Genomic DNA, 27,930 nt, shown 5'->3' with positions numbered 1-27,930 from the left:
AAAGAGAAAGAGCACCAGTCTTCCTGTCAACTTGAGGATGGCAGTACTTTTAGTCCCTTGATGTCATTGTTGAGCTGCTGGAAAATCCTCTTTGAAGTTTGCTCTGTGTCTAAACTTCTCATTATATGAACTTATTTCCTCATTTTTAAGCTACTTTGGGTTTAGTTTTCTGATTCAGTATATAGTATCCTAATAGATACACCCCCTTTTACAGATGAAAACACTGAGGTTCAGAGAGGCATAAACCTAAAAGGATGAGAAGTTGAGAGGAGAAAATCACAGTAAAATTTTGGAATTTAGAAGACCTGAGAAAATTTAGCAGACTTGAATAACCAGTTTCACAGACCCAAAGAAGCTAAATCCTAAGTCATTTGTGCTTGATTTATACCCCAGAATCCCCAAAAGTCTCAAAAAGTGGCACCACCAGATGAAGTAGAGTGAGCTACTTCATAAGAGAATTGATTGGAAATCCTGTTTATATAATGGTTTGATCCCCACATCTTTTTGCTCCATCTAAGGTACCAATTTTCTAAAGGTTTGTATCATGAAGGGATGTTGAATTTTATCAAATGCTTTTCAGTATCAAATGAAATGATCATATGGTTTTTGTCCTTCATTGCATTGATATGATATATCGCATTGGTTGATTTGTATATGTTGAACCATCCTTGCATCTCAGATAAATCCCACTTCATCATGAATGATCTTTTTAATGTGTTGTTGAATTTGGTTTGCTAGTATTTTGTTGAGGACTTTTGCATCAATATTCATCAGAGATGTTGGTCTGTAGTTTTCTTTCTTTGATGTGTCTTGGTATCAGGGTATTACTGGCCCCTTAAAATGAGTTTGGAAGTATTTCCTCCTCCTCTGTTTTTCAGAGTAGTTTGAATAGGATTGGTATTAGTTCTTTTTTAAATGTTTGGTAGACTTCAGCAGTGAAGCCATCAGGTCCTGGGATTTTCTTTATTGGGAGACTTTTTATTACAGGTTTGAGATCGTTACTTATTAATGGTCTGTTTAAGTTTTAGATTTCTTCGTGGTTCAGTCTTGGTAGGTTGTATGTGTCTAGGAATTTGTCCATTTTTTTCTAGATTTTCCAGTGTATTGGCATGTAATTACAGTAACTACTAATGATCCTTTGAATTTCTGTGATATCAGTTGTAATGTCTTCTTTTTCATTTCTGATTTTATTTGGATCTTCTCTTTTTTTTCTTGGTCTGGCTAAAGTTTTGTCAACTTTTCAAAACAACTTTTTGTTTCATTGATCTTTTGTATTCTTCATTTCAATTTTATTTATTTCTGCTTTGATCTTTATTATTTCTTTTATTTATTTTGGGTTTGGTTTGATCTTGCTTTTCTAATTCTTTAAGATGCATCATTAGATTATTTGAAGTTTTTTCTCTTTTTTTATATAGACACTTGTAGCTATAAATTTCCCTCTCAGTACTGCTTTTGCTATATCCTGTAGGTTTTGATATGTTGTGCTTCTGTTATCATTTGTTTCAATAAAGTTTTCAATTTACCCCTTAATTTCTTCATTGACCCACTGGTCATTCAGGAGCATTTTGTTTAATTTCCATGTGTTTGTATAGTTTTGAAAATTCCTCTTGTTGATTTTTTGTTTTATTCCATTATGGTCAGAGAAGATACTTGACATTATTTCAATTTTTTGAATGTTTTAAGACTTGTGTTGTGACCTAACATATGATCTATCCTTGAGAATGATCCATGTGCTGAGGAGAAGAATGTTTATTCTGATATCCATTAGATGAAATGTTCTGTAAATATCTATTAGGTCCATTTGTTCTACAGTACAGATTAAGGTTTGATGTTTCTTTTTGATTTTCTGTTATTGGAAGATCTATCCAATGCTGAAAGTGGGGTGTTGAAGTCTCTAGCTGTTATTGTATTGAGGTGTCTCTTTCTCTTTAGCTTTAATAATATTTGCTTTATATATCTGGATGCTCCATTGGTGCATATATCTTTATAATTGTTATACCCTTTTGCAGAATTGACTCCTTTATCATCATATAGTGACCTTCTGTGTCTCTTCTTACATTTCTTGTCTTGAAATCTATTTTGTCTGATATAAGTATAGCTACTCCTGTACTTTTCTTGTTTCCATTAGCATGGAATATCTTTTTCTATACCTTTATTTTCAATCTATTCGTATCTGTATAGGTAACATGTATTTCTTTTAGGCAACAGATAATTGGGTTTTGCTTTTTTATCCATTGAATCACTATGTCTTTTGATTGGAGAGTTTAGTTCATTTACGTTCAGTGTTACTATTGATAAGTAAGGACTTCCTCCTGCCATTTTTTTATTTCTTTTCTGGTTGTTTTGTATAGTCTTCTCTTCTTTCCTTCCTGTCTTCCTTTTAGTGAAAGTTATTTTCTCTGGTGATAGGATTTAATTTCTTGGTTTTTATTTTTTCAGTATCCATTGTATGTTTTTCAATTTGATGTTATCATGAGGCATGCAAATACTATCCTATAACCCATATTTTAAACTGAGGGCAATTTGACACATTGCAAAAACAAGCAAAAAGAAAACTAATACAAACTCTACACTTTAACTTCATCCCCACACTTTTAAACTTTTTGTTGTTTCTTTTTATGTCTTACTGTACTGTCTATGTCTTGAAAAGTTATTGTAGTTATTATTTTTGATTGGTTCATTATTTAATCTTCCTACATACGGTAAGAGTAGTTTACACACCATAATTACAGTGTTATAATATTCTGTGTTTTTCTGTGTTTACTTGTATTACCAGTGAGTTTTGTATCTTCAGGTGATTTCTTATGGCTCATTAACATTCTTTTCTTTCCTATTGAAGAACTCCCTTTAGCATTTCTTGTAGGACAAGTCTAGTGTTGATGAAATGCCTCAGCTTTTGTTTGTCTGGGAAAGTCTTTATTTCTCCTTCATGCTTGAAGGATATTTTCACCAGATATACTATTCTAGGGTGTAAGTGTTTTTCCCTCAGCACTTTGTACATGTCATGCCACTCTCTCCTGGCCTGCAAGGTTTCCACTGAAAAGTCTGCTGCCAGGTGGATTAGAGCTCCATTGGATGTTACTTGTTTCTTTTCTTTTGCTGCTTTTGGGATCCTTTCTTTATCCTTGACCTTTGGGCGTTGGATTATTTGAGGTAGTCGTCTTTGAGTTAAATCTACTTGGTGTTCTGTAACCTTCTTGTTCTTAAATGTTGATCTCTTTCTGTAGGTTTGGGAAGTTCTCTAATATTCTCCCTTTGAATAAACTTCCTACCTCTCTGTCTTTCTCTACCTCCTTTTTGCTGCCAATAACTCTTTGATTTGCTCCTTTTAGGCTATTTTCTAGATATTGTGGGCATGCTTCATTCTTTTTGATTCTTTTTTCTTTTGTCTCCACTATGTATTTTCAAACAGCCTGTCTTCAAGCTCACCAATTCTTTCTTCTGCTTGATCAGTTCTGATATTAAGAGACTCTGATGCATTCTTCAGTTTGTCAGTTGCATTTTTCAACTCTAGAATTTCTGCTTGAATATTTTTTATTTCAATCTCTTTGTTAAATTTATCTGATAAAATTCTGAATTCCTTCACTGTATTATCTTGAATTTCTTTGAGTTTCCTCAAAACAGCCAATTTGGATTCTGTCTGAAAGGTTATATATTTCTCTTTCTCTAGGATTGGTCCCTGGTGCCTCATTTAGTTTGTTTGGTGAGGTCATGTTTTCCTGGATGGTCTTGACGCTTGTGTCTGGGCATTCATCAATATCTGGGCATTGAAGAGTTAAGTATTTCTTGTAGTCTTCACAGTCTGGGCTTGCCTGTGCCTGTCTGTCTTGGGAAGGCTTTCCGGATATTCAAAGGAACTTGGGCCTCAAGCCCAATAATGCTGTGGTTCTTGCAGACTAATGCCTCAGTGGGTTTAGATAAGATCCAGAAGAATTCTCTGGATTGCCAGGAAGAGACTCTTGTTCTCTTCCCTTACTTTCTCCAAACAAACGACATCTCTGTGTGCTGAACTTCCTAGAGCTGGAGTTGGGGTGATGCAAGCACCCCTGTGGCCACCACCACTGGGCCTGCATTGGGTGAGACCTGAGGCCAGCACAACATTGCGTCTCACTCAAAGCCCACTGTAAACACTGCTTGGCTACTGCCTTTGTTCTCTCAAGGCCCTAGGGCTCTACGATTAGTAGTGGGGGAAGCCAGCCAGGTTTGTGTCCTTCCTTTCAGGGTGAAAAGTTCCCTCAGACCCAGGGCAGGTCCCGAGATGCTATCTGGGAGGCAGAGTTTGAAGTGAGAAACTTTAGAAGTCTAGTTGGTGTTCTGTTTTACTGCAGCTAAACTGACCCTCAAACCACAAGACAAAGTCCTTGCTACTCTTCCTGCTCCTACCACTGCCAGCCCATGGGGAGTTCTGCCAGGCCACTGCCAGTGGTCACTTAATGTCCAGAGGCTCTGCAGTTAGCTTGTGAATGTTGCGAGGCCTGGGACTCACCCTGCCGGGCAGCGGGCTCCCCTCTATCCCAGGGCAGGTCTAGAAATGCTGTTCAATAGCCTAGGCCTGGTTTCGGGGGCCTGAAGAGCCTGATACTCTACCCCAATGTGGCCAAGCTAGTACCTAAGCTGCAAGTCAAAGTACTCTGTACTTTTCCCTCTGCTTTTCTCAAGCAGAAGGAGTCTTCCACTGTAGCCACCACAGCTGGGAATACGCTGCATCAGACCTGAAGCCAGCATGTCTCAGAGTCTTCCCAAGCAAGGCCCATGGCATACTAGCTATGTGTCACTCCTGGATCTTTGGGGCCCAAGGGCTCTTTAGTCAGTAGGTGATGGATCCTTCCAGAACTGAGTCTCCCACTTCAAGGTAGCAGGTTCCCTTCTGGCCCAGGGTGTGTCTAGAAATGTCATCCAGAAGCTAGGGCCTAGAATGGGGCCCTTATGACTGTGCCCAGTACCCTATTGTACTATGGCTGAGCTGGTATCCAAAATGCAAGACAAAGTTCTCTTTACTTTCCTCTCTTCGAGCAGAAGGAAGGAGTCACTTTCCTTGCTGTGAGCTCTGCTGCCTGGGGTTGGTGGAGAGGTGGTGCAACCACTCCCTTAGCCACTCTGTGTGGTACATGCTGCCCTAGTCCACTGGCTCTGAGCCCAGCCCAGCAGCAGGACTTGCTTAGGAATTGCAGTTCTTTTGTCCTATACTGCTTTTCAAGTTTACTTAGGACCCCAGAGCACTGTAGCCCGTGATGGTGAGGCTTGCTGAGAAACTCAAGTTTTGACCACTGGGATGGGGAATTTCTTTCTGGCTAGGGCTGGTCCACGTGCTCCTTCTGTGGGCACGCAGTGGCTGAGCCCAGCACAGCTTTACTGTCTGCTGTGACAGGGCAGCATTGGTGCAATTCGAAGTCCCCCATTTGTTATGCTGCCCCTCCCCCAAGTACACAGATTCTCTCCACACTACCCGGCCGCTGCTGGGGGATGGAAGAGGGGTTGGCATCGGCGATTCAAGGCTGTCTTTTCTACCCTCTTCAGTGCCTCTTTCAGGAATACGAAGTTAAAACCAAGTACTGTGAGTGCTCACCTGGTTTTTAGTTCTTATGACAGTGCTATTTTGTATGTAGTTGTTAAAATGTGGCGCTCCTGCAGCAGAGACAATCGGTAGAGGCTTCTATTTGGTCATCTTGCTCCGCCCTCCTACTGCTTTAGTCTTAAATATGAGCAGACAACTAAGGCTCACCACATATCCAAGGAAAGTCTCCCATATGCATCAAACAGGAGAGCTTGGAGGAGAAGAAATATGCATGGGAGAAGAATGTCTCAAAACAAATCTGTCAATATCCTGGCGGAGATAGAGATGACATTCATGAGAAAGACCAGGTTCCATAAAAATGGGATATTCAGTGAGCAGAAAAGGATCCTTGAAATTTAGAAATAACATAGCAAAAAGATTGGAAGATAAAGAACTTTTCCAGAAGATAGGTCAAAATGGCAAAAATAGGTAAAATAGGAGAGAAGAGTTAAGAATATTAGAGAACCAGCTCAGGAGATCCAATGTCCAACTTAGAGGAGTTCCAAATAGAGGAGAGAAAATGTGGTGGAGGAAATGACAAAATGAAGATTTCCCAGATCTAAAGGACATGAATTTGGAGATTGAAAGGGATCATCTAGTGCCCAACACAATACATGAAAATGGACTCTCATCAAGAACACTGGGGACAAAGATCCTACATAGTTTGAAAGGGAAATGACAAGCAGTTCACATTCAAAAAGACAGGAATAAGAATAGCTTCAGACTTCTCAAAAGCAAATCTAGAAGCAGGAAGACAATGAAGCAATGCCTTCAGAATTATGAAGGAGAATTAGTTTTGACCTTGATTTTTTATACTTAATCAAACTATAATGTAAGCGCAAAGGTAAAGTACTCAGACTTGTATAGTCTTTAAAAGTTACCTCACATTCCCCTTTTCTTAGCAAGCCACTGGAGGATATGCACCATCTAAGCAAGGGAGTAAATGAAGAGAAGATAATGGGCTGTGTAGGAAATAAGAGGTGCTCCACAGGAGATGCGGGCAGGCAGTCCCAGGGTGAAAGGGTGCAGGAGGCACAGAGGGCAGTCCATCTAGGGTGGGCAGGTCTAAAGACACTGGGAGAAATTTCTTCAAGAAAATGAAGTTGATAGTATAACGGAGGAATATAAAAACCAGGAGAAAATAAAGACCTTTGGCAGGATGTTTGGTTTTGAATTTGTGTTAAGTACATAGAAAATTAAGTAAAAGAAAAATTATTGCTAATTCTGGGGGTGGGAAGAATGTTAAGGAAAGAAGGAAAGCTGGTCACAGTTTGCTATGTGGATAGGCATTTTGGTTGTTATAATAATGCAGACATTGAATATCAGTCTCGCTAAAGTGATCATTATGGCCATATGGAGAGAAAGGGAGGAGTGAAGAGGTGTGTGGCTCAGACACTTGCGTCCTCACCTGCCACAGTGGGAGTGCTCTGTGCAGGGAATCCAGATGTTGCAATAGGAAGGCAAGTGCCAGAAGAACAAGCTGGACAGCGACTTTTGGGAAAATGGATTCAGGAGGGAGGAGGCATGACAGCAAACCCATGCATGTGTTTGACACTTTGAGCTATGTGCATGCTTCATTTTGATAAAGATAAAACCTTTAAAAAAATCACTTAAAATTAAGACAAGTAGTATAGAAAGTATAAAATAAAGTTGATCAGCTATTATACTAAATAATACTGAATGCAAGCTCTATATTTTACTAAGTGTAAATAGGCTGAATTTGACTGTTAAAGAACAGTTTATCAGATTGGATTATTCAACCTGTGTTTCTCATTTTTGCTACAAGCATCTATTGCCCTTTCTTTTAGTAAACTACCTGATTTGGATTTGCGGATTTCTCCAGTTAGATGAGATTGGCAGAACTGCTCATCAAAGTTCACGGCTCTCCAAGAAACTGACATGTGTCTCTAAGCTATGCCATTAGGATGCCTGCTTCCTAGACTTTTATTCTTCCTCATAGTGACATACAGACTGCGAGTACCCAGGACTGAGTCATCCCAGCTGTTACAATATGAGGAAACTATCCATTTGTTCTGCCACCTGGAACTCTCAGCTGCCCGTTTCCTCTACTTTTTTTACTGGAAAATTTTCCTACTGGTTGTATCTTATGAATTCCTTTTCTGTTTTAACTAGTGAGTCTATTTCAGTTGCCTATAGCCAATGAACTCTAACTGATACAGTTGAAACCTCCAATAAGGTTCAGCTGGATAAGAGAAAAAGAAAGATTAAAATGAAAGGTGTGTGTATAAATGTATGTAAGTAAGCAAGCAAGATAGGTAAAAACAAAAAGAAAGTAGAACTTAAAATCCACAAAATGGAATTTAAGTTGAAAGGCATTAGAAACAAACAGGGTCATTATGAAATGATAAAATACATGATTCATAAGGAAGATGTAACAGTCTAGGATGAAAAAAAAAAAAACCCTAGCAAACAGAACCTCCCAGTCTCAGCAGTCAAATACAAATGCATAATGAAAAAAAAAAAAAACACTCTTAAAAACTGAGAGAACTTAAAGTACAGTTGTAGTGGGTATTTTAATTTCTCTGTTTCAGAATTTAACAGATAAAATATAAAGAATACGAAGATCCACCATTAGAGAAACAAGCAGAAAATATGAACAAGGAAAATTCAGGTGATAAACGCACAGAAATATGTCCAACCACATTTAGGGAAATGCATGTTAAAGTAACAGGAAGAAAACATTTTCCACCCATCACATTGGTAGAATTCGAGAGTTATAATATCCAGTGCTGAAGACGATACTGGAAAATAGATACTTTCAAAGCTATTGGTAGAAATGTAAATTATTTCAATAGTTTAAATTATTACAATATTTGGGGGAAGTAGCCTACTATAAATGTTCATACCCTACTCAGCAATCTAAGTTTTGGGAATCTGTCTTACAGAAATAATTAGAACCAAAATGTACTGGATGGGCATACAAGAATGTTTATTGCAACACTGTTTCTAGTGGCAAAAAGTTGAAAACTTGAATATATGTAAAGGGAATAAAGTTGTAGTACATCTGTACTATGGAATGTTATTCAGCTGTCAACTGGGACATATAATTGACTAGGAAAGCAAATGGTAAAGTAATATGTCTGACCCCATTCATGTAAAACATGTAATAAAAACCATGCATATGATACATATGTATGTATGAATGTGCTTCTGAATGTGAAGAAAGGTATGGAAGCATCAGCCAAGCTGTTCACAATTGTCATTTTAAGGAGGTGAGATAGAGAAGAGGAGGTCTTGATTTTTTTCACTTTCTATAGTAAGCCCAAGTTGCTTTTGTAATTGAGAAAAGATTATTAATAGATCAAATTAGAACTTTACCACGTTAAGAAATGTTTTAGGAAATGTGTAGTGTTTATTTTTAATATTCTTATTTCAGTAGCTTTTGTAGTACCGGTGGTTTTGGATGTATAGTGGTGTGGTCTGAGATTTTAATGTACCCATCACTGGAGTAGCATACATTGTACCCAATATGTCGCTTTTTATCCCTTGCCTCCATCCCAACCCTCTCCCTTCTGAGTTTCCATAGTCCATTATATCACTCTGTGGAAACTTGTAGTGTTTAATCAGCAAGAAGTTTTAATGGGTAATTATATGGATGTGCTTTCCTCTGAATCACAGCAACATTTGTTATTTTCAATTAGCAGGATTTGCCGTGTGTTATTTCAGATTTTAATTAAAGGGCTACCTGTTCTATAGTGTTAGGGGTTCTGTTTTACTTCTAAATATTTTTTGCTTTGAACAGGGCTGTCTTCATCGGTGGAATACAACATAATGGAGTTGGAACAAGAACTTGAAAATGTAAAGACTCTTAAGACAAAATTAGGTATTGTACTTTTTTTTCTTGACTTGTGTACTGGCCTTGGTTTCTTATTAAAGACTTTACTGTAGTCTGAAATATTAGAAAATTTATGAAATCTTTATGTTAAAACTTTTGACCTGCCCAAAATCATTAATAAAGACTATCTTATAGTTTGGGGAGAGGATAAGTTTACATTTATTCACTTTTTTTGGTTTTGTGTGTGTACAAAATGACTTCAAAGGTTCAAAGATTCAGAGATGTTGCTCCATTGCCTTCTCACTTGCATTATTTCCAACAAGTCATCTGTCATACTTATCTTTTAATGTGTCTTTTTTCTGTATCTGCTTTTAAGATGTCTTTATTGTTGATTTTGAACAATTTGATTGTGATATGCCTTAGGGTAGTTTTCCTCATGTTTCTTAGAGCTAGGAGCTTAATAGTTTTCAACTAATTTGGAAATTTTTTGACGATTACTTCTCCAAATATTTTTTCTTTTCCCCTGATGCTTCCCTTTTCAGGGACTCCAGTTACGTGTATTTTAGGCTATAGCTTAAGGATGTTCCTTTATTTTTTAGTTTTTTTTTCTTGCTGTGTTTCATTTTGGTTAGCGTCTATAGCTGTGTCTTCACTTTCACCAATCTTCTGCATGTCTAATCTGCCTTTAATCTAGTGGTTTTTGCTTTTTTGTTTTTCTACAGTCTGCAGTTTTCATCTCTGGGGGTCTGGGCCTGTTTTGTATCTTCTATTATGTCTCTGATTAACACGTTCAATCTGTGTCCTCCTTCTTTGTGAAAATATAGAATATAGTTATGACAACACTTACAATGTTTTTGTCTGCTACTTCTAATGTTTGTGTTAGTTCTTGATATGTTTTGATTGATTTTTTTCCACATAATCACTAGTATTTTCGTGCTTCTTTGCATGCCTGGAAACTTGTGATTAGAAAATAGATAATTTGAATTTTATCTTCTCAGGTGAGATTTTACCCTTGTTGGGTGCCTCACTTATAGTATTTCTTTTTTTTTGTTTTGTTTTTTAAGACAGAGTCTCACTCTGTCACCCAGGCTAGAGTGCAACGGTGCGATCTCAACTCACTGCAACCTCTGCCTCCCCAGCTCATGTGATCCTCCCATTTCAGCATCCTGAGTAGCTGAAACCACAGGTGCATGCCTCCACAGCTGGCTAATTTTTTGTGTTTTTTGGTAGAGATGGGGTTTTGCCATGTTGGCCATGCTGATCTAAACTCCTGGGCTCAAGTGTTCCCACCCATGTTGGCCTCCCAAAGTACTGGGATTACAGGCGTGAGCCACGATGCCTGGCCACTTATAGTAGTTCTGTACGTGAGGAACTTTGTTCTGAAATGCAGTTAAGTTACTTGGAAACAGTTTGATATTATTGTGTCTTGTTCTGAAGACTTTTTAGGCTGGACCAGGGGATCATTGCCTCTAGGGTTAAGTATTCCCCACTGCTGAGGCAAGACCCTTCTACAAATTCTATCCAATGTCCTGTGATTGATGAGATTCTGTACTGTCTTGTGGGAGAAGCAACTATTTTTGGCCTTTTGTGATTGTTGAGTGCTATTTCTTTTCATATTTTGGGGTGGTTCTTTCTTTAGCCCTGGGTTGTTTCTTCACATGCCTGAGCCGATATACTCGAGAATTTTTTACTGAATTCTTTACTGAATACTCAAGGGTGACTCTTTGCAGATCCTTGGAGTTCTTTTTCTGTGCTTCAGTCACCTGTCTGGCACTTTGCTGCGCAGACTCCAGCTGACATAGTCTCCCCAGATTCCCATTTCATGCTCTCAACTCAAGGGATGAGCTGGGCTCAGCTTGTGTTCCTCCTTCCTGCATCACGGCCTGGAAACTCTCAAGACAGTAAGCTGGGTCAGAAAGGGCTTGTGTGGTTTGTTTCCTGTGTCTCAGGCATCATTGTTCTTCCACAATCAGATGTCCAGTGTCTTGAAAACTGTTGTTTCATATCTGTGTGCTTTTTGGTTTCTTAATTGTTTCAGGCTGGATGACAAACCTGGTCCCTGTTGTTGCTGCAGCTTCAGAAGTGGAAGTCCAGTGTTGCATTCTTGAAAATCAAATATGGTGTTCATTTATTTTCATTTCTGTTAATAATATTATATTTCCTGAAGTTACTTCAGTCATCCTGCTGTTGGTAGATATTAGATCTGCTTCTAGTTTTTTGCTGTTACAAATAATGTTGCTATAATCATTCTGGTATGTAACTCTTGGTATATATGTTTTTCCAGGGTACATACTAGATATGGAATTACAAGATCGTTGTATATGTGCCTGTGCAACTTTTGTAGATAAAGCCAAATGGTTTTCTCACATAGTTGTATTAATTTGCATTCCTGCTGGGCATGAGTAGGATTCCTGTTGCTCCACATCCTTGCCTATACTTGACAATGTTGGACTTTAAAATTTTTACTGACTTAGTGGATGTGAAGTGGTGTTTCTTTGGTATTCTAATTCATATGTTCCTGATTTGTATTTGTATTTTTACATTTCTAATGTTCATTTAGCTTCTGTTTGAAAAACAGAGGTTTTTCTGGCAATAGATTCTCTCAGTTTTTGTTTATTGGAAAACATACTAAAAATTTTTGTTTGGTAGTTATCAGCATTGGAAAGATGTTATTCTACTGTCTTTTGGTTTCTTGTTAAAAGTCATGTTGTTGCTCTTTCAAAGGGTTTTAAAGATTTTCCTTTTGTCTTTGTTTAGCAATTTTACTCTGATAGGCTTAGATTTGGTTTTCTTTGTATTTATCTTTCTTGAAATCTGTGTGTCACTTCATGATACTGTGGCTTGATGTCTTTTATCTATTTGGGAAAATCTTGGCCATTGTCTTATCAAATATTGCTTCTGCTCCATTCTCTCTTATTTCCTCAGGCTGCAGTTACACATATGCTAGACTTTTTCATTCTTATATTCTTTTCTGTATTTATCTCCTTTTTTATCTTCATGCTTCAATGCTCTGATATTTTCTACTGGTCTGTCTTCCATTTTGCTTTCTTTCAGCTGTGTCATAACTATTGTCAAAACTATTGAATTCTTTATTTTAGTTACATTATTTTTCAGTTCTAGATTTTCTGTTTATTTTTTATAGATTTAAATTTACTTGCAAAATTTTCCATTTATCACTTATTTTATTGAATATGTTAATCATTTATTTTAAAGCATCTTTCTGATAAATCCAATATGTGGATCACCTGGAGGTCTGTTTCTGTTGTCTTTTTTTTCCCCTCTTTTTCCATTTATTTGTTTATTTATGAGATGGAGTTTCGCTCTTGTTGCCCAGGCTGGAGTGCAATGGCCTGATCTCAGCCCACTGCAACCTCCACCTCATGGGTTCAAGTGATTCTCTTGCCTCAGCCTCCCGAGTAACTGGGATTACAGGTGCCCGCCACCATGCCCAGCTAATTTTTTGTATTTTTAGTAGAGATGGGGTTTTACCATGTTGGCCAGGCTGGTCTCAAACTCCTGACCTCGTGATGGGCCCGCCTTGGCCTTCCAAAGTCCTGGGATTACAGGCGTGAGCCACCGTGCCTGGCCTCTTTTTCCCATATCTGGTAATGTTTAATTGAATGCCAGACATTTCTTATACAAAACTACAGAAACTCTGTATGATGTTTTCTTCTTCTTGAGAGAATGTACTTTTGCTTCTGGCAGACAATTACAGTAGGGACATATCAGTCTAATCCATTAGGTTTGAGGTCATTCAAGGACAGGCTTTAGTCTTTACGATGACCGGTCCATTTCCACTTTGTCCTTCCTTCATACTAGGGTATAGCTTTTCATTGGTCCTAATTGAAAGCCTAGTTGCTTAGTTATTGACTATGACCTCCTTTTCTTAATGAATTTTAGTTTTTACCTCTCAAGAAACATGAGCCTGACAGAAGCTTTGCTTGGCTGCTTAGCCTCATAGTTGCATCTTTCTGTTGTTCTTCTCGGCCTCTTAGCCACTGGCATCTTGAAGGGAAAGTGGCACTGTCTGCCAGGTTCACTTCTTTGCCCTTTTCTTTTCTGTATGATCATAGCCTCTCAAATTTTGACTGCATTGGTAGCCCCAAATGCCAATGTCTGTCCTCTTGGCTCTGTTGAGTTTGCTGAAAGGTTTGCTTTAGAATCATTGCCTTTACCCATTGATTTCTCAACCCCTTGGGTCCATGCCATTTATATATTGGGAAATGGCTTTTGCAGCAGAAGGTGTAGAACAAATTGGGGGTCTTAGCTCAGTTCACTTCACAGAATATTGGCCCCTCAATTTTCATTGTCTTGATAGCTCTCTGATATGCTCATACAGATTTTTTAAAAATTAAGTTTGATTCATCTTTTCTACTTGTTCTTAGCATGAGGATTGGTGTTATAGGTAAAAGTAGAAGTTTGCTTCCAGCCTTTAGAAAACTAGAAGTGCTTATCTTTGGGATATTAAAAATAGAAGGGGGCCCAGGCGCGGTGGCTCACACCTGTAATCCCAGCACTTTGGGAGGCCGAGGTGGGCGGATCATGAGGTCAGGAGATCGAGACCATCCTGGCTAACATGGTGAAACCCCGTCTCTACTAAAAATACAAAAAATTAGCTGGGCGTGGTGGCGTGCGCCTGTAGTCCCAGCTACAGGCTGAGGCAGGAGAATCACTTGAACCCGGCAGGCAGAGGTTGCAGTGAGCTGAGATCGTGCCACTGCACTCCAGCCTGGGAGACAGAGCGAGACTCCATCTCAAACAAACAAACAAAACAAAAATAGAAGAGATTTTTATTCATATAACTTTATTCATTCAGATATATATGTCAATATGTAGATCTATATGAAATACAAATATAGTAGGCCCTCAGTATTTGTGGGGGACTGGTTTCAGAACCCCCATGGGTACCAAAATCCACATATGATAAAAAATTATTGCAGAACCTGTAGCTATAGAAGGCCTACTGTATGTCTGTATTTTCAGAGTCAGCCGTATATTAACAATATATTTCCTTAACAATTGAGATGTCTTCACAGAGCTGAAATTTAAGCATCACAGGATTGAGGTGTTTAATGTAGCAAACTGGTTTTAAAACTCTGATTTTTGTCTGGGTGTCATAGTTCGTGCCTGTAATCTCAGCACTTTAGGAAGCTGAGGGGGGAGGATCGTTTGAGCCCAGGAGTTCAAGACCAGCCTGGGCAACATAGCAAGACTCTGTCTCTACAAAAAGTAAATAAAAAAGATTAGCCAGGCATGGTGGCACGTACCTGTAGTCCCAGCTACTCGGGTGGTTGAGATGGGAGGATCACTTGAGCCTAGGAGGGTGCAGTGAGCTGTGGCTATACCATTGTGCTCTAGCCTGGGTGACAGAGCAAGGCCCTATCTCTAGTTTTTATAGTTTGTGGAGGAAAATTAAAAGTAATTTATGTTTTTTAAAGAGAAATTATGTAAAAAACAGATTATAGCATTATGGAATGAAAATGTTAATCTGGAGAAAACTTTGTTTTATTTTGTTTTTCCTTTTAATAGAGAGGCGAAAAAAGGCTTCAGCATGGGAAAGAAATTTGGTGTATCCCGCTGTTATGGTTCTCCTTCTTATTGAGACAGTAAGAATTTATTTGCCTAGTTAAAATAAAAGCAAATTATATTTTATTTACTTTAGCATTTGAGTATGGCAGCTCCCTCAGCTAAATGGTTTTTCATAAACTAGTTTTCTATCAACAGGATTAAAATCTTTCTCTGCCTTTATTTATGAAAATCCAATAAAGCAAAAATGGAAATTAATGGCAATTTAAAAAAAATTCTGAAGATTATCTGTTTCTTCATGAAAGCAGGAAATTCAGTCTTTTTTTCATTGAAAATTAAGAAAACAAGGTGTTGCAGATAACCTGCTTTAAATTCTGTGATAAAATATGAAAATTACATTATGAAATTAGTTCTGATAATATTTTACCACTTTTTTAAGTCCGTGGAGTCATGTGTTTCCAACTGGTGAGGTCACTTAGTAAAAGGATCTATATACTACCAGCTTTTGTCACAAGCTTTGAAATTACAATAACTTGCAGACTCTTAGAATTTTGTCAGTTCTTGTTTGTAGTCTGATTACTTTAGTTTTATATATAGTGTTTTGGTCTTGTCTGCTTTCCCTCTATTCTGAAACATATATTTGGTTACCTAGATTTTAATATTTTGTATTGGTGAAAAATCTTGAGAGCTGACAGTTTGCTGTTTGTCTTGTAGTCCATCTCGGTCCTCTTGGTGGCTTGTAATATTCTTTGCCTATTGGTTGATGAAACAGCAATGCCAAAAGGAACAAGGGTAAAGTAAAATCGTTTAAAATGTCTTTCTTTTGCAAAAGTATTCTATGTCTATACCCTGAGTATTTCAAGTAAGCAAATGAAAACATTCACCTTTGTGCGTGTATCTACTTCAAGTTGTATGAATTTCTTTATGCAAAGAGCCTTTATAATATAAACTGTGATTTTTGTTTCTAAGTTTTTACTTTGGGTTGACAGGGCCCTTTTTTCAAGTGTTGGAATTTCCTTTTAGATTTCTTATCAGAGTTTATCTTGATTTTACTGAAATTCATTTGGCTATATGAAATTCCTTTAGCCATAGTCTTGATTCGGATCCCCCCACCTGAGTCTTTCCAGGACCTTGTGCCATCTGTTATTGCCGTTGTTGTATTCAGTTACAGCCTCTTCTCCATGAGTATAAGCCCACCATCATGCTCCAGGTGCCTCATCCTACAGACAGACAAGAAACTACCCTTTGCCATGTACAGTCTTATCTTTTTCTTTAGTTTTATACCCAAACCCACTGATAGAACAGGAAGTCACTTACTATACTGACTTCCTAGTCACTTTTAATCCATTTTACTATATCAACAAAACAAGTCCTAAGCCCTATAGTATATTTTTGTACCCATCCCCCTTAGTGCTTAGTAGAGAATGACTTGTACGTTATAGGAGATCCCTGTATAATTGTGTAAAAAAATTAGATACTGTTAATCCTTCCTACATGGCTTCTTTTGAGATAGCATAATTCCAAAGTATTATCTCTGTTGATCAATAAGCTTTTGTAGGGGAGAAGAAGTAATACCTTTTTCTAACCTATTGGAAGGTTCATGGCTGAGATGCCTATAACAAAAGATTAATAAGAGAAAAGCTGACAAACTTATTTAAGATAAGTTTTACATATCACAGGGGTCTTCAGAAATAAAGAAGACCAAAGAAACAGAAAAAGCTGTGTACTTTTATGCTCAGGTTTGGTGAAGAGTGGACAGTAGTGGGGAAGTATGACTGGAAGACAGGGGTGTGATCTAATGATTATAAACTGGGGGGATTTAGCAAGGCCTGTTCACATTCTTCTCGGTGTCCTCGTGTCTCTGGAGATAAACATGTGCCTCTCCTCTGGGTGGGTTGGGGGGGCACCCTCGAATGGGGGTCTTATGGCCTGCTTTTCAGGAGAAGGAGGCAGATCAGTGTGTGACCTTCCTAGGTTTTCTCAAATACCAGGTCTCATATTTTGGAGTAGTCTGTCTCGAACCCCATCACTTTCTACCAGCATCATTTATTTCTTCTTCAAAAGATTGTCAAAAAGTTATTTTTTATTGGGCTGACTGTAGATTCTTAATTATTCCTGGTGTTTCTATTAGATGTAATCTGTGCTGACAAGTAAAACATTCAGATAGTTTCTTTTATTAGTAATCTTTGAAAATACTGTTCTACTTCAGTAGGGAATGATTTTTTCAGATCTCATTATAAAAATAGTAACTTTTTGTGTATTTTTTTAAGTTCTAGGTAAAGATAGTTTTTGAGATAGGGATAATTGTTTAGGAAAAAATTTATAGCATTACTTTTAAAAAATCTATGTTAACAGTTACATCTTTTGTAACTCTGAATTCCCAAGGAAAATTTGGGCAAAAGACACTTTCAGGTATGGGAACAGGATATGCACATTTACTCTGTTTCTACTCTTAGCTTAATTTTGACATACTTTAATTGTGTAATCTTTGTATGTTGTGTAAGCATTCAGATAGCTATATATCCTATTCTTATTTTTCTATTGTGTTTTTAAAAACTCTTTCCCAAAACTATTCAGGATTTTTTTCCTCAAGTAGCAAGTTGCCCCATTTTATAACAGTAAGCATAAGGATGTCATCTTGACAAGTAACTTAAATTACATTTAAGATAAGTAATTTTTCTTGAGCTTGTTAAAATTGTTAACATGGTGGCTAAATTTGTTGATGAAATCAGTCTAATGTCGTGTCTTGTTGGCCTTTGAAAGTCTAGATGTTATTTCAAAGTAGTAAACATTCATAATTTCAACTGTCTTATATTTATGAAACAGCTGTTTTAGGGCAACCAATATAATGGTGTCATCGAATTCTGAAAAGTGTCTTTCTCCCACCCCAGGGGCCTGGAATAGGAAATGCCTCTCTTTCTACGTTTGGTTTTGTGGGAGCTGCACTTGAAATCATTTTGATTTTGTATCCTTTCTTTAACTGAATGTTCAGCCTATCCACAAATTCTATACCAAGTTTTCTGGGGCAGTGCTTATTTACTAAGACACTTGTCTAGAAGAGAAAACAACAGGTTAGTCTTCTGGTCTTCCTCAAGCACTTGAAGTGGCTTTTTGTTTTATTTTTCCTATGGGCCTTAAGACTTTGGAGACTGCCGAGAACTTAGGAAACTTGCATTCTGTTGGAAACTTGCATTCTGTTGGAGAGTTTTTTCCTTGATTCTCACAGCTATCTTATGGTGTCCTCTGTTGTCGGCTTCTATAGCCTTCGATTTTTTGGAAACTTTACTCCCAAGAAAGATGACACAACTATGACAAAGGTAAGGTAGAATCTTAGGTGACTGTGCCTCTCATTTGCCTTCCCAGACAGACTGCTTTATTTAATAGTCATCCTGAATGGTTCATTTGCAGTGATAGGTATTTGTTTGTAAGTTGCGTAAACACAAACTGGAAGATTTTCAAAATGCTGAGTGAGTGGGAAAGGGATGTACCCTGTTTAATTTGGATGGCGTCCATTCACTGTAAATGCAGAGAACTGCAGAGCTTGTTAACTAGCTATAGAAGGCTCCTGAAAGGACTCTTTTTCCTCTAAAGAAAACGTATTGCTAATGAGTAACTTGGATTGTGCTAACTGTACTTCAGGGAGCTTGTTTGAAGTCTGAAGAACTTAGTTGCTACAAGTAGTAGAGACAAAGTATTTCAAATTTGAATAATTAAAGTAAGACGGAAGAGTTCTATTCAGAAACATTTTGTAGTCTGAGGCTAATTTGACTTTTTCCACAACATGTCATTGGCTTCAGAATAAAAAGGCTGTTGCTGTATATAGTGGCTGAATCTTTATAAAATATTCCCATAGGGTGACAAAGAAGAATAACTAATAAGAGCTGCAAGCTTGTTTTGTTTTTATTTTATATTTTTAGCCTACTTAAAGGGGGGAAGTTATTTTACACACACACATACACACACAGCTATTTCTTTAAACTGAATAAGTAGTTGAGATTCAGTATCTAGTTTAAGCGATCATAAATATTAATTGGTATTTTCAACTCCTCTTATTTACTATGGAAGAATAAACATGGGATGCATTATTACAAAAGTTTAGAGGTTTTGGATTTCTGGTGCTTTTTAAATCTTACAATTAACATTAGAAATAGATGTAATAAAAGAGATCTTAAGCAATAATCTGGCCTTAAAAATGTAGTCAGAAGTATCCAATATGTTAATTATTTTTTACTTGACAGGCAGAACCTTTTGAAATAACAACTACAATCAGTAATGTAAAATGTATTATGTAGGTGTCAAGTAATTTAAGTATTCAATAACTATATCTGTGCTAGGTACTGTAAACATCTTCTAGAACTTACAGATATAACTTTATTTATTTTCAAAGTGTGTTATTCTTTGAAAATTCTGTACTGAATAGTAAGTATCATTAAGAAATCGGCAAAGTACACTAGGTAACTAGAATGCACAATAATTTCTCAGAATGTTACTGGGTTTGATTGTCATCCTGCTGCTTAACTGCCCAATATTCTTTCTCATTTCTCATAACAGATCATTGGAAATTGTGTGTCCATCTTGGTGTTGAGCTCTGCTCTGCCTGTGATGTCGAGAACACTGGGTAAGTGTCAATGAGAAATTTTCACTTGAAGATCCACGTGTTTAAAAACTGTCTTTACTGAACTTACTTAACATTTACTTTCTAAACTTTTTCATAAAGATTACCTTTGAAATACAGTGTTTCTTCTTACATCATTTTACACCTTTACTTGTATACTTTATGTATAGGGACGTACCAAGACAAGTACTTTTATCAAATAAAGACTATTTATTTTTTAAACACTTAAAAGCATTCTTTCTCCAAACAATGGCCTGGTTTTTTGTTGTGTTTTGTTTTTACTGACACATCTATAAGTTAGGCTTTTGAGTCCTCTAGTGAGGAAACTGCATTAAACTAATTTTTCTATATAAAAGTTTTTGAGCATTTATAATTTAGTATGGTTTAAAAAATTGAAAATTTGTAAGTTATTTTAAGCTGCTTTGTGTCCACGAAATAGAGGTGAAAGCAGTGTAATCTCTGAGAACACACTCTGATTCAAAGGACACCCTTGAGAGTTCCCACTTGCCTGTCATTCATTTCTGTCATTTTCTTAATGTTTCAGTTTACGGAGAATTTGATAATCTTTTAAAAGAAAAACAGATTTTCGCTTTGTCATTGAAATAGTTGAGTAAGTCTTCCTTTAGTCGTCTTTTATAAAACACTATCGTAGACCATATTCTGAGTTCTTCACTAAATATTATTTCAGACAAAAGTTTCCATTAAGCATTTCTATCTAATTCTCTAGACTTAGAATTGACTTAAGAGTGCACACAAATGATTGGAAAATTTCGATCATTAAATTTTAGCTACTTGCTCATAATAAAAATTGCTGGTAACTTTGAGTTGCTTTTGCGTTAGCTGTCATATTGCCTCCATTATTTATTGAAGACTTACAGATATCAGGGATGCAGGCTGTGCAAAGAAAGTAGAAGCTTTGTAGGTATCTTCATAATTCTTACAAAGGATTTCATGTTTGTAATAGAAAACAAAATTAAAGTATAAATGTAAAGGGACCACTGTTCCATAAGCTAATAAAAAACTGGTGTGGGTAATAGTCTTATTTCTTTTGTGTTTGCTTTATAGGACTTGTAATTGTTTTGACATCTGCGTATGTGAATCTTGAAAATGCTGAAAGTATGCTCTTTAGCAACCTGATTTGATGTTAAATGTTATCATTTATATTATGACAGTCTATTAAATAATTTCTGTTATATTTCAGCCAACCTATCATTTTAATACTTACGAAACTCATTCACTGTACTGTTATTTAAGATTGATTGCTAATCATTAATATATACCGATTATATGGAAGAAAATTACATGCTGAGTATAGTTTTAATACAAAGAAAACAAACTAATGGTAAAATTTACTTTTTGAAGGCCAACAAATTAAATTCCAGAGTAGTTTGCCATAGAGATAAATAAAAAGAAAAAAAAGAAAGATAGAACAATTAAAATGCAGCTAACAAATGCCTGGACCCAGCTGTCCAAACAGGATTAATGGAGTGCATTAGGGTACAGTGAGTCATGTGGTGCTTTGCAAAATATCAACACGCACTGCATTACATGTTATGCCCAGTGGCATTGAATAGATGAAAAGAAATAAATACGTTAAACAGATTCATAGAGGCTTTTCACAGTATTAAAAAAGCAAATTTCTAGACTAAAAGAAAAAGCTTTATTTTAGCATTATGGGAAATGCAAACTAGAGAGATACTTTGTAATTCCTCTATTAACCCTTTAGAATTGAGTCTTTGATTTTAAGAAGATAAAATATAGAGAATTGTCATGAATATTATCCTAGTGTATAACAGGATTTTGATTTACCAGCTGAAAAGCTTATAAGACTAGAATAGAGGATGTATTTAAGCAATCAGATTCCAAGCTGTGACATTTTTCAGTCTTTCTTGTTGCCTCTCTCAAGGAAACCCTGACCTTAGTGTGGTCTCCTTTGCTCCTGTGAAATCAGCCAGCAGTGCCCCATCACTTACAATGAAATGAGAAATGCAGTAACAAGAAAAATCATATTTTATCTCTATATGTGTAATTTTTCTATTATTTAAAGTTTTTTTAGTGAAGAGTGTAAATTTGATTATAACTTGAAATACATTGAATCCAGTATAAAAGAAATAATTTGGTGATGTTTTTGCTTCAAAAATGAAAGTGTTCAATGGACATGTTTCTTTTTTAAAAATTTGCCCACTATTGTTGATGCATTACAGGCTTTAGATTTAAGTACATGGTGTGATATGGCATATTTATTAAGTAATTCCTTTTAAATAGCTTGTTACATTTGAATGAAAAATTTTGTACTAACTGAAAAATCACCACTAAGTAAATTTTATAAGCATATTACTTGCCACAAATAATTAAGTTGTGAGAAAAATTTTGACCGTGTATTTTTGGTTAAATAGAATTAGTATAAATGATGGTTTTATTTTTCATAGGAAACACAAATAATCTGTACTTAAAATTTTTTGTTAGAACCCTGCAAAAGTAATGCCATGTAAATGAATATATTTTTCAAAACATTGTTTTGCTGCCTGTTCATACTTAAGTTTTCAGAATTCAAAATTTGGGGAGATTTGATATCTGTATTTTTAGTAAACAACTTACTATGTAGTTTAATAGACTCTCAGGGTGATTAAAGGAGATGTTTGCAAACAAGGTGAAAATAGAACAAGAGCAAACTAATTATCTATAGGTGTCCCAAATTCTGTGCAATAAAATATTTTGAATGTTGCAATGAATTTTATAAGAATAGATTCTATGTGATTGCTGATATGTTCTTTATTATGCTTAATCATGAAACAATTGAGAGGTTGACTTTTTTGTGTTATTCTTTATTTGAATTCTCCTTTAAAGAGGAAAATTTTTCTCTAATGCAAATGATAGTCTTTGAAATGCTTTTAATAATTACTATATTGTAATTATTTTTACAGTTATTTTTCATCTTGGAAGCTCTTTCTATAATTTATAAGTTATGTAGGGTCCAAATACAATTTCTTTTTAGTATACTTGTAGTAAAACAAAAGCACTTTTTCAAATCAGCTTGAATTTATTTTCAGTATTTTCACATATTTCTCATTTGGGTCCCATATAATCTATTATCTTACAGGAGGTAAAGTAGATTATTCTTTTTTACTTCTTGATGAAGGGACCTTGTTTTATAATGGGTCTTTTTTGGAGAGGTCTTTATTTGGGGTTTTGGTAATCCCTATTTATCTTTACCCTGGGCTTTCTCTAGCTCTTGTTGTGAAACAGAAATAAACAATGCTTTCACAGAGGCTTAGCAATGACAAATGTGAAATGGAAGTATAAGTCATATATTCCTAACTATGACATTGATATAAAAATCATTTCAAACCCTATATTGAAAATTTCTCACCAAAAAGTATATATGATTTCATTATATTCAGATATAGAAAATAATAAATGAATAATATGACTTAACTTTTGGTTGATTACTAATGTTCTTGTATCTGAGCAATAAGCTTATATATACAGTTGAGATTTTTAAGAATAAAGAATTCCCAAAAATATTTTGTGCCAAATGTCTAAAACAGTTAAGAGAGCAGCTCATGATATCACCATAAAAACTCATATTCCTGGTATCTACAAAATGTGTTTCCTGACACCACACTTCTTTCAGGGCACACAGCCCTGTCTGAGAAAATGTCTGTGGGTCACACATACCTAAATTTAGTCACCTGTTGATATTCAGCTACTTTAAATTTATTTGTTATAATTTTCATGCAGAAAATAATTTCCTTTAGGACCATTTAGCTGGAGGGAACCGTAAGAGGTAATTTGAAAAATGTTACAGTTAAAATGTTACAATTAAAACTAGACAAATGATAGTAAGGGTCTAATTTGTCCTAAGAATAAAGACCTCTAAACTGTCTGAGTATTCTTTTTTTTTTCTTTTTTCTGAAACAGAGCCTAATTCTGTTACCCAAGCTGGAGTGCAGTGGCACAATCATAGCTCACTGCAGCCTCAACTTCTTGGGCTCAAGCAGTCCTCCCACCTCAGCCTCCTGAGTAGCTGGGACTACTGGCAGCTAGCTACTTACACCACACCACCACACCTGGCTAATTTTTTGTAGAGATGGGGTTTTGCCATGTTGCCCAGGCTTGCCTCAAATTCCTAGGCTCAAGTGATCCACCTGCCTTGGCCTCCTAAAGTGCTGAGATTACAGGCGGGAGCCACGTGCCTGGCCTTGCCGAGTATTTTTTTTTTCTTTTTCCTTCTTTTTTTTTTGAGATGGAGTCTCACTCTGTTGCCAGGTTGAAGTGCAGTGGCACAATCTCGGCTCACTGTAACCTCTGCTTCCTGGGTTCAAGTGATTCTCCTGCCTCAGCCTCCCAAGTAGCTGGGATTACAGGTGCCTGCCACCACGCCCAGCTAATTTTTGTATTTTTAGTAGAGACGGGGTTATGTCATATTGCCCAGGCTGGTCTCGAACTCCTGACCTCAAGTGATTTGCCCGCCTCAGCCTCCCAAAGTGCTGGGATTCCAGGTGTGAGCCACCGTGCCTAGCCAGGCTAAGTATTCTTAATAATACATATGCACAGTCATTTCTGAGATAGATGAACAAATTATCTCATTTGTAGGAAATTGTATTTTTAGCATTTAATCATATAAGTGAATGCATAAATAAATAGTCCTGATGAAGAATACTAAAAATTAGAGATCCGGCTGCCACTTCTAATTCCAGTCTCCTCTTCCAAGTTTCCAGAAGTGTCTTTGGTTTACAGCTTTTCAGACCTTTTCCTGTGCATATGTATACACGTGTTTGTGTGTATATATGTGTACTTTGTAGAAAATTTTAAAATCTCACCGGAGTATTACTTTATTTCTAATTGTTTTGTTGGCATTCTCCTTATTTCTGATGACTCTTAACTTCGTGTGCTGCCTAGAGGGAGTTAAAAGAAGAAAATGTTTTGAAATAATTTTCTTTATCAGATCTCAGTCACCTGAACATTAATTTCAAACCAAAAGAGAGTTACAGAAAGAGATAATTTAATGTTTGCCAGTGACTTGTAATTGCCTAATTCTATGGATTCCATTTTTAATTTCTCTGTGGCATTTACTGTTTGTAATTTCACCCCCCAAATCTTGTCTGTCTTCATTTCTGGTCACTGCTCCTCTCTTTTTCCCTCCTGCTTCTCTGGCCATTCCTTAGCTGTGTCTTTTACTGCTCCTCAACTACCACCCATTCATTTGCCCCAAATTGAGACCTCCAAACCACCACCCACCCTAAGCTAAAACAGAGAAGTCTAGCTCTGTGCTACTTATGGATGTCCTCCTGCCACCTCACACTGGTCATTTCTAAAACAGAACCTGTCATTTCTCTCTCTCCTGTATTTCCGTTCAGTCTCTGGGACACTTTCTATCCAAGTGGTCAAACCAGAAACTTGAGACTTACGGTAAATGCTTCCACCTTCTGTGCCAGTACCTTATGGCAGTATTCACTTTCATCTTGGTAATATTTCTCACATCTACCTCTTTTTTCTGAAACAAGATTTAGCTCTGTTGTCCAGGCTGGAGTGCATTGGCACAATCATTCACGGCTCACTGCAGCCTCCACCTTCTGGGCTCAAGTGATCCTCCCACCCCAGCCTCCCGAGTAGCTGGGAAAACTGCCGCCCACCACCACACCCAGCTAAACTTCTTAATTTTTTGTAGAGATGGGGTCTCACTCTACTACCTGGGCTTTCTCACTTGGAAAATTGAACTCCTCGAACTCCTGGGCTCAAGTGGTCCTCCCTCTAAGCCTCCCAAAGTGTTGGGATTACAGATGTGAACCACCACACCCGGCCTCACATCTACCTCTTTCTTCTCATTTTCCTTTTTAAAAGTGAAAAGAGTCAGACTTGTGTAGCATAAAAAGCAGAGAGCTGAGTATATGATTTTAGTATTTTATTGTGAGAGTAGTGTTTGTGAAGTAGATTCTAAGCAGATGTCCTTTTCTTTGAGAAGGACAGAAAAAGAAGACATCAAACCAAACCAAAAGAAATAAGGACATATTTAATTTTCCAAGTGAGAAAGTTTGACTGAGCCATACCATGGAGACCCGTCTCTGGAGAACTTTCCTCAGGAAGATCGCAGCCAGTTACCATCCACACTGGAGGGCTTAGGCATGCACTTCTTTGAAAATTAGCACGTAAGGTTCTTTCTTGGATTCTAATTATAATTCTCTTTCATTGGATTTTAGTTTGTCTTCAAGTTCACATACTCTAGTTCTGGATGACTAAATTTAAATTGCCTCCAGATTAGAACAAAATGAAATTGTTGCATGTAAATCCTCATGACTAAAATTGATTCGATATTTGCAAGTACGGTTTTCCATCTCTGAGCTTTGGTTCCCATTGTTCCCACAGTCTTCTCCCATTCACCTTTCTCTGTCTGTCCAAATCTTTTTTATTCTCTGAGGCAGAGTCAAATCCTGCATCACACATGAAGGTGTCTCAGAGTCTTGCACTTTCAGCCTTGTTTTATACATACCTATCTGTATTGACTTTCTCATGAAACTTTATGTTCCTTGAAGGACAAGACTTTTTTTCTGCATCTTTTTATTTTTCACAGCATCTAGTTAATAAGTATTTTTGATGTCAATAAGTATTTTGATGTCGGTGGGTGCCACCATGTTGAGTGTATGTTGTGTTCTGGAATAGATGAACTAAGATACTCCATTTGTCCTGCTTTTGCCCTGGTGGTCTTTATTTCCATATTCTAAGCTTTTCTGACTAAATATTTTGGTTTTACTATTAATATTTTAAAAGACCATTACAACAATAGCCAAGAGGTGGAAACAACCAAAGTGTCCATCGTTGGATGAATGGATGGTCAGATTTTGGTACATAAACAATAATGGAATATTCAGCTAAAAGAAGGAATGACATTTAAGTGAAATAAGCCAGTCACAAAAAGGCACCTCTTTATAAGTGTGGTTGCACTTAGAAGAGGTATCTAGAGTAGTTCATTTCATGAGTTGCCAGGAATTAGGGTGAGGAGGAATGGGAGTTCTTGTTTAATGAGTATAGATTATTCATTTTTTTAGGATGAAGAGAATTCTGGGGATGGATAGTACCGATGGTGAATATACTTCCTATCACTGAACTGTACACTTAAAAATGGTTAAATTCGTCAATTTCATGTTATGTGTATTTTATCACAATTAAAAAAGAAAAAAGAGTAACTAAACGGGTACATACTACAACATGAATGGACCTTGAAAACATTATGTTGTTATATTGTACGATTCCATTTCCATGAAATGTCCAAAATAGGAAAATCCATAGACAGAAAGTGGATTTTTTTGGAATACATCCAAAACCCTTGAACTGTTTATTTTTAAATGGTTGATTTTATGTTATGTGAATTTCACTTCAATAAGTTATTTTTTGGCTGGGTGTAGTGGCTCACACCTGTAATCCCAGCACTTTGGGAGGCCGAAGCGGGCAGGTCACTTGATGCCAGTAGTTCCAGACCAGCCTGGCCAACATCGTGAAACCCCATCTCTACTAAAAATACAAAAATTAGCCAAGCGTGGTAGCGTGCGCCTATAATCCCAGCTTCTTGGAAGGATGAGGCAGGAGAATCACTTGAACCAGGTGGCAGAGGCTACAGTGACCTGAGATCACGCCATTGCACTCCAGCCTGGGTGACAGAGCGAGACTCTGTCTCAAAAAAAAAAAAAAAAAAAAAAAGTATTTTTTTTATAAGGCTTTTTTACTCAGTAGATACTCAGTAAATATTTGTCCTCTTCTCTGTTTCCTTGGCGTGGCAATCTAATGCCAGGGCCTAATTGTTTTTAGTAAGTCAGTCTTTATGTGTTTGCATTTGCCTTCTTAGTGCCAGGCACTTGATAAGGAAAGGCAGGTGGAAGGACTTTTGAAAGTTGCCTTTCTGGTGTATAGAGTCCTCACCTGGAGCACCTCCTTTGTCCTTTCTTTCCATTCAGAGTCTACTTGTTATTTAAGGGCTAGTTCAATCCCCACCACACATACACATGCACAGTGAAAGTGTGATCTTGTCATTTCCCTGCTCCAAATGCTGCAAAGACGTTTGCCATTCAAATACTGTACAGTTTCCTTAAGGTAACACATACGATCTATACCTGACCTCTGTCTGTATCTCTTGCCCTTCCAAACCTCACATTCTGAGCCATTAGTAATAAAGGTATAATCTTCAGGTGTGTTAGAAGCAAAGTATGTCTGCTGTGCCTTCTATGCCTTTGAACACAGTGCTTTGTTTACTGTGAGTAATTTTCTTCACCAGCTGTTCTCCAGCAAAACCTAACATGTTATTCAAGACTCAGCTCAGCCATGAACTCCACAAAACAAGTTTGCCATGAGGTATCTCCCGTGCACTCTCATATAACACTCGGTGCAGTTTTCCGTTTATCTACCAGGTCACTTATCACATTATATCCAATGGCTTTTCTTTTCCTC

General features: G+C 36.9%; 1 protein-coding gene across 8 annotated transcripts in view; it reads left to right on the top strand.

Annotated features, from left to right (window-relative positions):
- LMBR1 (limb development membrane protein 1) overlaps positions 1–27,930 on the top strand; it is a 208,738-nt gene that overhangs the window by 147,910 nt on the left and 32,898 nt on the right. For 6 of the 8 annotated variants that reach the window (XM_030826305.1, XM_030826303.1, XM_030826302.1 and 3 more), the window contains 6 exons: positions 9,318–9,398; positions 14,880–14,956; positions 15,591–15,668; positions 17,768–17,841; positions 18,103–18,193; positions 19,428–19,494. In XM_030826305.1, the coding sequence (XP_030682165.1) occupies positions 9,318–9,398; positions 14,880–14,956; positions 15,591–15,668; positions 17,768–17,841; positions 18,103–18,193; positions 19,428–19,494 (468 nt within the window). Of the gene's footprint in view, positions 1–6,971; positions 7,095–9,317; positions 9,399–14,879; positions 14,957–15,590; positions 15,669–17,767; positions 17,842–18,102; positions 18,194–19,427; positions 19,495–27,930 lie in introns of all 8 variants that reach the window. The other 2 variants (XM_030826309.1, XM_030826308.1) reach the window with 1 other exon arrangement.

This window comes from Nomascus leucogenys, chromosome 13 (genome assembly GCF_006542625.1).
Source record: "Nomascus leucogenys isolate Asia chromosome 13, Asia_NLE_v1, whole genome shotgun sequence".
NCBI classification, from domain to species: domain Eukaryota; kingdom Metazoa; phylum Chordata; class Mammalia; order Primates; family Hylobatidae; genus Nomascus; species Nomascus leucogenys.
Note: the sequence above shows the minus strand (reverse complement) of the source record. Positions and strands in the feature narration are given on the sequence as shown.